The 15,314-nt window shown below is 47.0% G+C and overlaps 1 protein-coding gene across 1 annotated transcript in view; it reads left to right on the top strand.

The window, feature by feature from the left end:
• Positions 1-1,446: 1,446 nt before the first annotated feature.
• LOC145338784 (NACHT, LRR and PYD domains-containing protein 3-like) overlaps positions 1,447-15,314 on the top strand; it is a 72,078-nt gene continuing 58,210 nt past the window's right edge. The window contains exons 1-4 of the mRNA XM_080183177.1: positions 1,447-1,616; positions 11,012-11,183; positions 11,286-11,351; positions 13,264-15,001. Of these exons, the coding sequence (XP_080039303.1) occupies positions 1,536-1,616; positions 11,012-11,183; positions 11,286-11,351; positions 13,264-15,001 (2,057 nt within the window). The 5' untranslated portion in view covers positions 1,447-1,535. The remainder of the gene's footprint in view (positions 1,617-11,011; positions 11,184-11,285; positions 11,352-13,263; positions 15,002-15,314) is intronic.

Raw genomic sequence — 15,314 nt, 5'->3', positions numbered from 1 at the left:
AGGATCTCTTGCCTCTGCCAGGCCAGCTGACCAAATGGGAAGGAATGATGATCTCAAAGAATGAGGCTCTGGCTTGTCTCCTGCTGGGATGCATGTTGTCCTGCAATTTTGTGTTTCAAATTTTGCATACGCCCTGTGTGTATTATCTGGAAGCGACCCTCCCCACACTCTCTCCCAGCCCTCTACCCCTGTCCCAGCACTTAGAGGATTGGCAGCCCCTCCCCAACCCATTCTGATACCAAATGTATGTCATTGCCTTACTTTATAGATAGTAACAGTGACTTTAACCAGAAACAGACCTCGATCAGCCATATACACACAGCAGCAACAACAACAGGTCAGATATGGGGCATTCTGTGGAGAGTAAGTCACCACCTATCTCCCCAAAGCCCACAATCTGCAAGGCACAACTGGAAAATTTGCAACTTGCTCCATGAATACTCGAAGCTCTGTACTACCCAGGAGAAGACTGAAGGGGCCAGACAGGGTAGAGGTAGAGAGATTCTTTCCATTTAGAAAGGAAAACAGAACTGGAGGGCACAGCCTCAAAATAAGGTAGGGGGGGTGCAGTTTAGAACGGAGTTGAGGAGGAACTTCTTCACTCAAAAGAGTGATGAATCTCTGGAATTCTCTGCCCGTTGAAGTGGTGGAGGCTGCCTCACTGAACATATTAAAGTCACGGGTAGATAGGTTTCTGATAGACACGGGAATTAAGGGTTATGGGGAGAAAGCGGGAAAGTGGAACTGATCCACTTCAGATCAGCCATGATCTTATTGAATGGCGGGGCAGGCTTGAAGGGCTAGATGGCCGACTCCTGCTCCTATTTCTTATGTTCTTAAGACAACCAAGTTGAGCAGCACCTCACTCCCTTAGCCACCAATGCACAGTGATAGTAATATGCATCATTTACAGGAACTGCAGCAACCCACCAAAGCTCCTTCAACGTTTCTCAATCCACGATCTCTGTCACCCTTGAGGGACAAGGGCAGCAGATATATGGGAAGGCCACTATCTGCAAGTTTCCTTCCAACGGTAAATTAAGAAAAGAAAACAAATTCAGGCCTCACCAGCAACCCCCACATCTAGAGAACAATTAAAAAAATGTTGGTTTCATATTTGAAATTCGTAGCCTCTTTTAACAATGGATGTTCATGGATTTGGGACTAAGTTCATTACAGGGGTACGGTCAAATATGCTTTCACCGAATGTTTCTCTGTTAAACACAGTAAGAAGTCACAACATCAGGTTAGAGTTTGACTTTAACCTGGTGTTGTAAGACTTCTTACTGTGTTTCCCCCAGTCCAACACTGGCATCTCCACATGTTTCTGTGTTCCCAGAAGGTGTTTGATAATACGGTTCACAGGGGGCTTCAGTTTCTTCTTGTAAAGCGTAACGACATGGATAGAAACTCATTGAAGTGTTTATTTTTCTCCATTTGTGTTCACAGATCCAAACTCCACAATCCCTGAGTTCCTGATAAGCTGTGATGATTACCAACTGTTCAAATTGACAAAATTCTACCGGGACAGACTCATGCAGGCGATGGAAGGAGGAGTGAATGGAATCAGCTCATTTTTAAAAGACAAGGGGATTTTCACTGAACAAGAACATCGGGTAACTGAGAGGAACACAGTGAATTATTTCAATCAGTGCAAATCTTTCAGGATATATTGACAAATGATGGTAAAAGAATAGGTTCTGTTCAAATGATCTTCTGGCATACACGGAATCACAAGCTGCACTGATAATGGAGTTATTGACTAATAATATTCCTGTCTGTAAGTCTACACCGGACCCAGGTATGAGGAGAGGGGAACCTCTGAGATTGGGAATTCTGGGATCTGGAGATCCTTTTGGATTTTGAACAGAGGGGAGTACGGTAGGATGAGAGAAGAATTGGCGAATGTTGACTGGGGGAGCACGTTGGAAGGTAGGTCTGCTGAGGAGCAGTGGAGGATCTTTAAGGAGATCTTTCTTGGTGCTCAGCAGAAATTTATTCCAATGGTTAAAAAGGACCGTAGGAGGAGAGGTAATAAGCCGTGGATAACGAAGGAGGTGAAGGAAAGTGTTAAATTAAAAGCGGAGGAATTTAGAGTAGCTAAGAGTAGTGGGCGAGAAGAGGATTGGGAGAGGTTTAAATGTCAACAAAGATTGACAAAGAAGTTGATAAAGAAGGGTAGGAGAAACTATGAAGCTGGGCTAGCGATTAATATAAAAAAGAATAGCAAGAGTTTTTATAAATATATAAAAGGAAGAGGCTGGCTAGGGTGAACGTTGGACCCTTAGAGGATGAGAGGGGGGACTTAGTAGTAGGGGATGGGGAAATGGCTGAGGCCCTGAATAACTTTTTTGTTTCGGTCTTCACGGAGGAGGACGTGAATAATTTGCCGAGTGTTAGCGATGGAAAGATGGTAGGACTGGAGGGTCTCAATGACATTATTGTTACTAGAGAGGCGGTGCTCGACAGACTGGAGGGACTGATTGTGGACAAGTCCCCAGGACCGGATGGAATGCATCCGAGGGTTCTGAAAGAAATGGCGGAGGTGATAGTGGATGCCTTGCTGATTATTTTCCAAACGTCGCTGGATTCCAGGGAAGTGCCAGAAGATTGGAAAACGGCTAATGTTACGCCGTTGTTTAAGAAGGGTGCCAGGCAAAAGGCAGGGAATTATAGGCCGGTTAGTTTAACGTCTGTGGTAGGTAAAATGTTAGAATCCGTCATCAAGGAGGAAATAGTGAGGCATCTTGAGGGGAATTGCTTGATAGAGCAGACGCAGCACGGTTTCATTAAAGGGAAGTCGTGTCTGACAAATTAACTGGAGTTCTATGAGGATGTGTCTAGGGCGGTGGATAGAGGAGAGCCGGTGGATGTGGTCTTTCTGGATTTTCAGAAGGCGTTTGACAAGGTACCTCACAAGAGGTTATTGCAGAAGGTCAGGGGGCATGGAGTTGGGGGTAGGGTGTTAGTGTGGATAGATGATTGGTTGTCAAATAGGAGGCAGAGAGTGGGGGTCAATGGGTGCTATTCGGATTGGCGGATGGTGACTAGTGGGGTGCCCCAGGGGTCGGTGCTGGGACCTCAGCTATTTACCATTTATATAGATGATCTGGAGGAGGGAACCGAGTGTAGGGTGTTGAAATTTGCTGATGACACCAAGATTGGGGGAACGGCAAATTGTGCGGAGGGTGTGGAGAATCTGCAGAAGGATCTAGAAAGGCTGGGCGAATGGGCCAGGAAATGGCAAATGGAATTTAATGTTGGCAAGTGTGAGGTGGTCCACTTTGGTAGGAATAATGGTAGGAAGGACTATTACTTACGGGGCGAAAAACTGCAGCAGGCGACGGTGCAGAGGGACCTCGGGGTCCTTGTGCATGAGTCGCAAAAACCCAGCTTGCAGGTGCAGCAGGTGGTCAGGAAGGCGAATGGGATGCTGGCCTTCATAGCGAGGGGGATTGAATATAAAAGTAGGGAGGTCTTGCTGCAGCTGTATAGGGCATTGGTGAGGCTGCAGCTGGAGTACTGTGTGCAGTTTTGGTCGCCGTACTTACGCAAGGATATTTTGGCCTTGGAGGGAGTGCAGAGGAGGTTTACTAGGCTGATGCCGGAGTTGAGGGGGTTGAGCTATGAGGAGAGGCTGAATAAACTAGGCTTGTACTTGTTCGAGTTTAGAATAATGAGGGGAGATCTCATTGAGACGTATAAGATGATGAATGGGATGGATAGGATAGAGGTGGAGAGACTCTTCCCACTCAAAAAAGACAGTAGGACTAGGGGGCACAGCCTCAAGATAAAGGGGAGGCGGTTTAGAACGGAGTTGAGGAGGAACTTCTTCACTCAAAGGGTGGTGAATCTCTGGAATTCTCTGCCCGTTGAAGTGGTGGAGGCTGCCTCGCTAAATATATTTAAGACGCGGGTTGATGGGTTCTTGATAAGAGAGGGGATTAAGGGTTATGGGGAGAGGGCGGGAAAGTGGAACTGAGCCACGACAGATCAGCCATGATCTTATTGAATGGCGGGGCAGGCTCGAAGGGCTAGATGGCCTACTCCTGCTCCTATTTCTTATGTTCTTATACTCAGCGGCTCGGCTGCACTCACCCCCCCCGGGGACAGGAGCTCGGCTGCACTCGCCCCCCCCGGGGACAGGAGCTCGGCTGCACTCGCCCCCCCCCCGGGGACAGGAGCTCGGCTGCACTCGCTCCCCCCGGGGACAGGAGCTCGGCTGCACTCGCCCCCCCCGGGGACAGGAGCTCGGCTGCACTCGCCCCCCCCGGGGACAGGAGCTCGGCTGCACTCGCCCCCCCCGGGGACAGGAGCTCGGCTGCACTCGCCCCCCCCGGGGACAGGAGCTCGGCTGCACTCGCCCTGGGGACAGGAGCTCGGCTGCACTCGCCCCCCCCGGGGACAGGAGCTCGGCTGCACTCGCCCCCCCCGGGGACAGGAGCTCGGCTGCACTCGCCTCCCCCGGGGACAGGAGCTCGGCTGCACTCGCCCCCCCCGGGGACAGGAGCTCGGCTGCACTCGCCCCCCCCGGGGACAGGAGCTCGGCTGGACTCACCCCCCCCGGGGACAGGAGCTCGGCTGCACTCGCCCCCCCCGGGGACAGGAGCTCGGCTGCACTCGCCCCCCCCGGGGACAGGGGCTCGGCTGCACTCGCCCCCCCCGGGGACAGGGGCTCGGCTGCACTCGCCCCCCCCGGGGACAGGAGCTCGGCTGCACTCGCCCCCCCCAGGGACAGGAGCTCGGCTGCACTCGCCCCCCCCCGGGGACAGGAGCTCGGCTGCACTCGCCCCGGGGACAGGAGCTCGGCTGCACTCGCCCCGGGGACAGGAGCTCGGCTGCACTCGCCCCCCCCCGGGGACAGGGGCTTGGCTGCACTCGCCCCGCAGCTTATTGGGAGATTACTGGATACACAAACTGGAGATCTGGTCTCAAAATCCAGAAATCCACTCAGGTGCTTGTGTAAACCAGTGTTAAAGGAGCCCTTATGAGATCGGAGCTTTAAAACACCATGGAACATGCTTTGACATTAATATTCAATTTTCGTCAAAGGCCCTTTATAAAGTCATAGAGATTTTCAGCATGTAAACAGTCCGTTCAGCCCAGCTTATCCATGCTGCCCCATTTTTAACCCCAAAGCTAGTTCCAATTGCCCCGTTTGTCCCATATCCCTCCATACCCATCTCGTGTAACTCCCAATGACTTTTAAAATACAAAGTTGTACCCACCTCTACTACTACCTCTGGCAGCTTGTTCCAGACACACACCATCCTCTGGACCCTTTTGTATCTCTCCCCTCTCACCTTAAACTATGCGCTCTAGTTTAATCTCCTCTACCTTTTGGAAATGATGTTGACTATCTCGCTGATCTGTGCCCCTCATTATTTTATAGACCTCTATAAGATCACCTCTCAGCCTTCTATGCTCCAGAGGAAAAAACTCCCAGTCTATCCAGCCGCTCCTTACAACTCGATCCATCAAGTCCAAGTAGCGTCCTAGTAAATATTTTCCGCACTCTTTCTAGTTTAATAATATACTTCCTATAATAGGGTGACTAGAACTGGATACGTTATCCCAAGTGTGGCCTTATCAATGTCTTGTACAACTTGAAGACATCCCAACTCCTGTATTCAATGTTCTGACTAATAAAACCAAGCATGCCGAATGCCTTCTTCACCACTCTGTCCACTTTCAAGGAGCTATGAACTTGTGCCTCTAGACCTCTTTGTTCTGTAACTCTCACCAATGCCCTACCATTAACTGAGTAAGTCCTGTCCTGGTTCAATCTACCAAAATGCATCACCTTGCATTTGTCGAAATTAAACTCCATCTGCCATTGGTCAGCCCACTGGCTGTTACAATGCTAGATAACTGTCTTCATTGTCTGCCATGCCACCAATCTTGATGTCATCTGCAAACTTACGAACCATGCTGACTAAATTCTCATCCAAATCATTAATATGAATGACACATAACAGTACACCCAGCACCGATCCCTGAGGCACATCACTAGTCACAGGCTTCCAGTTTGAAAAACAGCCCAATACAACCACCCTCTGTCATCAAGCCAATTTTGGATCCATTTAGATACCTCACCCTGGATCCCGTTAGATTTAACCTTATGCAGCAACCTACCATGCAGTACCTTGTCAAAGACCTTACTAAAGTCCATGTAGACAACATCAACTGCACTTCCCTCATCTACCTTCTTGGTTACTCCTTCAAAAAACTCAATCAAATTTGAGAGACATGATTTTCCATTCACAAAACCATGCTGCCTGTCCTCTATCAGTCATTGCGTCTCTAAATGTCTGTAGAATCTGTCTTTCAAAATATCTTCAAACAACTTCCCGATGACAGATGTGAGGTTCACCAGCCTCTAGTTTCCAGACTTTTCTCTTCGGCCCTTAAACAAAGGCACAACATTTGCCACCCTTCAATCTTCAGGCATCTTACCTGTGATTTTAGCTGAGGAAACCTGCTGTCCTGACTCAAGCTGGCCTGTTTGTGGATCCAGACACACAGAAATGTGTTTGACTACTCACTGCCCTCTGAAATGGTCTAGAAAAAGAGGCAAAACAGCTTAATTTCTCCAATCAAGGATGTCTTGGCAGCACGATTACTGACTGAACTATCCAGGCTGAACTTGTGGCAGATTCACTTGTTTATGACAGTGTTGGTAAGACTCAGTGTACTGTCTGTGTTGGAGATGAAGAACCTTCTTCAAACTGAGGAGTGGGTGTGGTGTTGTGTGATGCTATGTCCCTGTGAAATGTAATAGATTTATCAGGTGCAGCATTGCTGATCACCTCAATCTATTCAATAATAACATCACACATCCATCACTCCACCATTATAATCAAACCAGAGGCCTAACCCTGGCTCAATGAGTTGTGTAGATGAGTGTTATGATGGCCAGAAAGGACATGGGAGATGGTCATTAAATCTCCTGCTGGCTTTTTGAAGTACAAATTTTCTGTTTGAGCGGAGGCTTTAACCGGACTGCTGGTTCTGGGATACAGACTTGCTGTAAGTTGTGATTGCTGTTCTTCCTTTTGATTTTCAATAAATGGTTTCTGGTTATGGGGAAGTGGATTTGGAGGCTTTCTGCATTGGCGATGAGGACTCGCCTCTGCAGACGACTACATTCATCAAGTAGCTTCAGTAATGAAAAGGAAATATGTTTGTTTTTGGGAAACCTGAGCCCTATGATAAGAGTGTACAGAGAGCGTGCATTACTAATTTCATGTTAGCAACATTGAAGGAGATGAAAAACAAATGTAATATTGTTGAGAGCATGCGAGGCCCTGACATTCAGTATGATTTAAAAAGTTTGACCTTGCTGCATGTTCCTGACTTAAACTATTGATGAACTAGTAGAGCGAGGGAAAAACCTCCATGACCCGAATCCCTCTGTTATACTCCAGAGATACCACTTCAACGTGGCTGAGAAACCTGTAGGGAACCTGTCACCCAATTCCTGTCTGGATGGTGAAAATTAGCAGAACATTTGTGAAATCTTGCTGCCTCGAGATGAATTGTGGTGATATAGATTGGTCTGCAGCATCAATAATCTAACTAGACCAAAAGAAGCTGTTGGTATAACTCAGTCTGGATTTACAACAAATAATTCCAATAACCTAATGTGAGAATAAAGCAGACGAGGTGCTCAGGAACTGCAAGGGGCATCAGGCAGCAAAGTCATCCAACTGGGGAGAGTCTCATTGTGTAAACAGTCTTTAATAGAGAGGGTTTGTGTAAACCAGGTGTTAAAGGACCCTTTAAGAACATAAGAACATAAGAAATAGGAGCAAGAGTAGGCCATCCAGCCCTTCGAGCCTGCCCCGCCATTCAATAAGATCATGGCTGATCTGTCGCTGCTCAGTTCCACTTTCCCGCCCTCTCCCCATAACCCTTAATCCCCTCTCCTATCAAAAACCCATCAACCCGCGTCTTAAAAATATTTAGCGAGGCAGCCTCCACCACTTCAACGGGTAGAGAATTCCAGAGATTCACCACCCTTTGAGTGAAGAAGTTCCTCCTCAACTCCATTCTAAACCGCCCCCCCCTTTTATCTTGAGGCTGTGCCCCCTAGTCCTACTGTCCTTTCTGAGCGGGAAGAGTCTCTCCACCTCTATCCTATCCATCCCATTCATCATCTTATACGTCTCAATAAGATCTCCTCTCATTCTTCTAAACTCTAACGAGTACAAGCCCAGTTTATTCAGCCTCTCCTCATAGCTCAACCCCCTCAACTCTGGTATCAGCCTAGTAAACCTCCTCTGCACTCCCTCCAAGGCCAAAATATCTTTGCGCAGGTGCGGCGCCCAAAAATGCACACAGTACTCCAGCTGCGGCCTCACCAATGCCCTATACAGCTGCAGCAAGACCTCCCTACTTTTATATTCAATCCCCCTCGCTATGAAGGCCAGCATCCCATTCGCCTTCCTGACCACCTGCTGCACCTGCAAGCTGGGTTTTTGCGACTCATGCACAAGGACCCTGAGGTCCCTCTGCACCGTCGCCTGCTGCAGTTTTTCGCCTCGTAAGTAATAGTCCTTCCTACCATTTTTCCTACCAAAGTGGACCACCTCACACTTGCCAACATTAAATTCCATTTGCCATTTCCTGGCCCATTCGCCCAGCCTATCTGGATCCTTCTGCAGACTCTCCACACCCTCCGCACAATTTGCCTTTCCACCAATCTTGGTGTCATCAGCAAATTTTGACACCATACACTCGGTTCCCTCCTCCAGATCATCTATATAAATGGTAAAAAGCTGAGGCCCCAGCACCGACCCCTGGGGCACTCCACTAGTCACCAACCGCCAATCCGAATAGCACCCATTGACGCCCACTCTCTGCCTCCTATTTGACAACCTTTGTGAGATCGGAACTTTAAAAGACCATCAACGAAAGGCAGTGATGACCCGAAGAGTGTTAGGGAACATATGCCAGAGAGTTGTGGATACCAGACAATAAATTATTACAAGTACTGCCAAAGGGCACAGCCAAGGTGAAATTACAGGAATCGGTAAAACGTGTGCTGCCTAGTGAAGAAACCATGGCCAATACCCGACCGTACCATGCTGCTATTCCTTCTTCCAGAGTCAGAGATATACAAGGGAATCACATCACCACAACAAAGGCTGCCCTCATCATTATAGAATTACTGGGAAATGGCTAACCCCAAAGAACAAAAACAGGAACAGGCCCTTCGACCCTCCGAGCCTGCACCGACCATGCTGCCTGACTTAACTAATTCCGTCTATGGTTCCAGGGAACCATATCCCTCTGTTCCCATCCTATTCATGTATTTGTCAAGACGTCCCTTAAAGTCACTATCGTATCTGCTTCCACTACCTTCCCCGGCAGTGAGTTCCAGGTACCCACCACCCTCTGTTAAAAAACTTGCCTTGTACATCTCCTTTAAACCTTGCCCCTCGCACCGTAAACCTGTGCCCCCTAGTAACTGACTCTTCACCCTGGGGAAAAAAGCTTCTGATGATCCACTCAGTTCATGCTCCTCATAATCTTGTAAACTTCTATCAGATCATCACTCCAGTGAGAAGGAAGTTTCTCCAACCTTTCCTCATAGCTAATGTCCTTCACACCAGGGAACACCCTGGTAAATCTTTTCCGAACCCTCTCCAAAACCTCCATATCCTTCTGGTAGTGTGGCGACCAGAATTTAACACAATATTCCAACTAAGGTTCTATAACATGACTTGCCAATTTTTAAACTCAGTGCCCCAGGCGATGAAGGCCAGTGTGCCGTATGCTGCCTTGATTACCTTCTCCATCTGCATTGCCACTTTCAGTGACCTGTGTAACTGTGCACTCAGATCCCTTTGCCTATCAATACTCCGAAGGGTTCTGCCATTAACTGTGTATTTCCTTTCTGTATTAGACATCAAAAACGCATTACCTCTCACTTGTCCAATTTAAACTCCATCCGCCATCTCTCTGCCCAAGTCTCCAACCGATCTATATCCTGCTATATTCTCTGATGTTCCTCATCGCTATCCACAAATCCATCAACCTTTGTCTCATCAGCAAACTTACTAATCAAACCAGTTACATTTTCCCCCAAATCATTTATATATATATATATATGGCAAAGTTCCCAGCACTGATCTCCGACTACCGCCAGTTGTCACAGCCCTCCTTTCAGAAAGGTACCCTTCCACTGCTAATCCTCTGTCTTTGACTGAGCCAGTTTAATATCCACCTTGCCAGCTCACCTCTGGTCCCATGCATCTTCACCTTCTGCACCAGTCTGCCATGAGGGACCTTGTCAAAGGCCTTACTGAAGCCCATAGAGACAACATCCACTGCCCTATCCTCATCAATCATCTTCGTCACTTCCTCAAAAAACTCGATCTAGTTAGTGAGACACGGCCTCCCCTTCACAAGTACGTCCACTTATTTCCAAGTGGGAATAAATCCTGTTTTGAAGATTCCTGTCCAGTAATTTCCCTACCACTGCTGGACATCATAATGGATAGCCATAATGGGCATTTGATACATCCTTAGCTGGTCTCCGTTACAGGAGAACAGATGCACAAACAAGCTAACCTGCACATCTTTGGACTGTGGGAGGAAACCGGAGCATCTGGAGGAAACCCACACAGACATTAGAAGAATGTGCAAACTCCACACAGACAGTGAGCTAAGCCAGGAATCGAATACAGGTCCCTGGAGCTGTGAAGCAGCAGTGCTAACCACTGTGTCAATGTGCCGTCCCATCGCGTTGGACACTGAAGGACAGACAACTAATCACATGATTTCTAGTTCAGTTGATTCACATTTGTTTATTGTTAATGATTGGAACGAGATTTCAGGAGAATTTTCAGTCTGTGTTTATTATGGATCAGGACTTGTCCCAGTGACTGATTTCTGAGCTGAAAACAACTGGGAAATCCCATCACTGAGCAGATCCTTTCCATCTCATTCTCAGTGTTTATCTTTCACTCTGTGTCTCATTATTCTTCATTATTATTCTTCATAGAAAGTCACTGAGCTCGTGGATAAGGGAAACCGGGCGGACAGTTCCAAACTTCTCCTCAGTCTGGTGATGGGAAAAGGATCTCGGGCTCGAAGGGTGATGTGGGAATCCTTTGTGAGAATGCGTCACGGAGTCCCAAAGCTGAATAAAATACTGAAAGAAATACAGGAGCTTGGTACGGTAAATCACAGTGAATTCAATTTCCCATTTAAACACTGCTGATATCAGTGTAATATTACACAGAGCTGTTTTCATGGAAGTTCATTTATTTAAACAGGTGCTGATTCGTTTGATTATATGGACATCGCACATGGTTTATCTGAATTACCCAGTAACCTGAAAGGTAAGAGAGGAAATGGAGATAATAAACTATTTCACTTCTGAGAATCTGAATGATTTTTTAAGAGATTGTGAAAATCTGGGATAGTGAAAATTAAAGACTGTGGAAATTGGGTGGAGCATGATTCGGTTTTATCATTAATACTCAACCATACATAGTTTCAAATTACAATTCATATCATCTCTCCTTTTTTTCCCAAAATTATGTGACTAATGCATCTTTTCACTTAATCCAGCTGTTAATTGCTATTAATTCTGAAGTCTTGTACACACCCAGTCGAAACCCGGTACTGTGTGAATCTCAGTACAGAGTTCCTGTGTGTCTGGATGTTCTAACTAACAGAAAGAAAAGATTGGGGGTAAATGGGTGTTTTTTTCTGGTTGGCGATCAATGACTAGTGTGCCTCAGGATTGAGACTGCAATTGTTTATGATTTACAGTGATGATTTTGAGTTGTATGTCAAAATTGGCAGATGACACTAGGGTGAGTAGCAGGGAAAAGTGTGCAGAGGCTGATGAAAGTCTACAATGTAATATAGATAGTGTAAGTGAGTGGGCGAGGCTCTGGCAAATGGAGTACAATATTGATAAATGTGAGGTCACCCATTTTGGTAGGAATAACAGTAAAATGGATTATTATTTAAATGGTAAAAAATTGCAGCATGCTGCTGTGCAGAGGGACCTGGGTGTCACTGTGCAAGAACTCAAATATAATTTTGTCCTTCATTGATAGACGGATGGAGTTTAAAAACAGGGAGGCTATGTTGCAGCTGCACCAGGTGCTGGTAGGTTCACACCTGGAGTACTGTGTATAGATTTGGTTTCCTTCCTAGATAAAGGTATACTGACATGAGAGGGGGTGCCGTCAGCTCTGTGCCAGAGATCAGTGCGGAGCTGTATAAATTATTACAATGTGCATTTGAATCTGCTTAAAAGTCATTAGCAAGCCCAGCACTGAAATTTCCATGCCCGTTAGCCTCTCTCCCTGTCACCACCTCACGTCAGGAGTTGTTCACTCCAACAGGATTTTGTAGGGAGCTGACGAACAGACCCCACTGGAGTGAAGGGGATGACATCGAAGCCCCTAGGAGGGTGGAGGTGGCTGGGGTACCCTGGGCATTGCCAGCCTGGGCCCCTGGCACTGCCAAAGGGGCAGAGTCCTAATGTCCAGGACACCTTGGCACTGTCTACTGGGTATTGAGCAGTGCCAAGAGTTCAGGGCCTAATGGGGATCTGGCCTGTGGGAGTGAGGGTGGGGAGTCCCGCTTCCACTCTGCATTCTGGCTGAGTGACAGAGGGAGGGAGGGACAGCGATTGGGGCTGGCCATCAGGGTGGGGAGAGGGGACCAGCCTGCTGGGGGGTGTGAAACCTATGTCGGGGTGGGGGGATGGGTCAGGACTGTGTGGGGGTGGAGGGTAATGATGGCCTGGGTGTGTTCATGGGCCTAATGACCAGGGTGCCGGCAGTGTGGGGTCACTACGCATGCGCCGATCTTTGTGCTGACACATCGCACGCACAGTAGCCACTCAGTGCGATGCTGCCGGTCTCTCCAACCGGAATAGGCTCCATTCACTGATCTTCCATCTGATTCACACTCGTCCACTCTGCTGTGCACAGATTGTGGGAGATTCATTCTGAAACTCCCGCTGAAAAGTCCAGCATGATTTACTCCAGTTTTTACACACATTCGACATTTAGATTCCTGTTTGGGAGAATCACCCCCAACACGTTATAGAAATATTGGAATTAAGTGACGATCTGAAACGTTGTGGAAATTAATCATTGTCAAATGAGGTTTCCAATTAACTCAATTTTATATCCTACTCAAACCTTGACTGACTGTAAAATAAATCCCTCAAATCAGCAAAGACAGTGTCTTAATGCAACTAACATTTTCTCTCTGTTCTGATTGAAGATCTCCAACAGAAACACAAGGAGACACTCCGGGTACAAACTGAAACACTGAGAGTGAACACTATCCTCATAAAGGAGAAGGTTAAGATTTTCCAGCTGGTTGATCGATACGCTGAGCTAACGGTTATTTCCAATGTTCGAGATCGGACACTTGTCGAACATGAACTGCTGGCAAGAGGCCGAGACCATGAAGAATGGAGAGAGAAACATCTCCGGAGAGAACTGGAAAAAATACGAACTGATCAATTGTTCCAGAGCAGCTTTTCCCAGAGAAAATCCGAATCTGGGAATTCAGCAGCAGTGAGCGGAGTCCCGGGAATCGGAAAAACAACAATGGTACAAAAGATTGTTTATGACTGGGCCACTGGGAAAATATACCCACACTTTCAATTTGTCTTCAGTTTTAAATTCCGGGATTTGAACACTATTAACTGTAGAATAAACCTGAGGAATCTGATACTGTTCTTCTATCCTTACCTTGGGAATATTCTGGGAGAGCTCTGGAAGAACCCAGAGGGATTGCTGTTTATATTCGATGGTTTGGATGAATTCAAGGACACGATTGATTTTGCCGACAATCGGAGAAATACAGACCCTCAGTCCATGTGCACAGATCCTGAATGCTGGTGTGAAGTGTCTGACATTGTGTACAGTTTAATACAGCACAAGCTGCTCCCAGGATGTTCAGTGCTAGTGACCAGCCGCCCCACTGCATTACATTTATTAGAAAAGGCTGAGATCAGTGTCTGGGCTGAAATCCTGGGATTTGTTGGTGATGAACGGAAGGAATATTTCAACAAGTTTTTTGAAGATCAGACGGTGGCAGCAGCTGTTTTCAAACACGTGGAGGAGAACGAGATCCTGTACACCATGTGTTACAACCCTTCCTACTGCTCGATTCTCGCTCTGTCACTGGGTCCCTTCTTTACACAAAGAGACAGGAAACAGCAGCAAGTTCCCAAGACCATCACCCAACTATATTCCTACTATATTTACAACATTCTGAAAAACCATGGCCATGAGATTGAAAACCCCCGTGATGTGTTACTGAAGCTTGGTGAGATGGCCTACACAGGAGTCTCCCAGAAGAAGATTGTGTTTGGAAATGCAGATTTGATTGAGTACAATCTACAACCTTCCCAGTTCCTATCTGGGTTCCTGATGGAACTTTTGGAGAGAGATGATTCTGCCCAGAGTGTGGTTTACACATTCCCACACCTCACCATCCAAGAGTTTGTATCTGCACTCACACAATTCCTGACTCCAGATCCCGGGGATATCGGGAAACTCCTCAGTGAAGCTCACAGCGAGGAAGATGGGCGATTTGAGATATTTCTCCGTTTTGTTGCTGGTCTCTCCTCCCCACAGTCAGCTCGACCCCTGGAGGAGTTTCTGGGTAAATTTCCTCATCAAACAACCTGCCGAGTGATTGACTGGGTGAAGGAGAAGGTTGAAGGGCAGATTGGAGACACAGAGACTGAAACTGGGAAAAGGAAGCTCCTGAATACATTCCACTACCTGTTTGAGTCTCAGAATAAAGCACTGGCTGAGAACACAGTGGGATCTGTGAAAACACTTTCATTTAGTGGATTGGGACTGACCCCGATTGACTGTGCAGCCCTGTCTCATGTCATTGGACTCTGTGATACAATAAAACACCTCGATCTACAGCAATGCCACATTCAGTGTGAAGGGCTCCAGCGGCTGGGACCCGTTCTGCACAAGTGTCAGGAGTTGAGGTAACTGTTTGTTTGGTCTCATAGCGAATATTTTCATTGTTGAAAAACCATTTCCTTTGTTCTAATAAAACAGAGGCATGTTCAGTTAAGGAAGTCGAGAGAGAAACAATGTCCAATGGTCACAGAGAAAGTGTGGGAGAATGGTGTAAAGTAATAATGTTCATTTCAGAGCAGCTGCAGATATGATGGGCCGATTGGCCTCATTCTGAACCTGTAATAAATCGATGATTCTCTGATAAAACTACATCATTTCAAGAAGGCAGATTCTCGTGGGCAAATAGGCATGGACAGTAAATGTTGGCAAAACCAGCGA

This window comes from Carcharhinus amblyrhynchos, unplaced genomic scaffold (genome assembly GCF_965287045.1).
Source record: "Carcharhinus amblyrhynchos unplaced genomic scaffold, sCarAmb.v2.hapA chromosome_172, whole genome shotgun sequence".
Lineage (NCBI taxonomy): Eukaryota > Metazoa > Chordata > Chondrichthyes > Carcharhiniformes > Carcharhinidae > Carcharhinus > Carcharhinus amblyrhynchos.
Note: the sequence above shows the minus strand (reverse complement) of the source record. Positions and strands in the feature narration are given on the sequence as shown.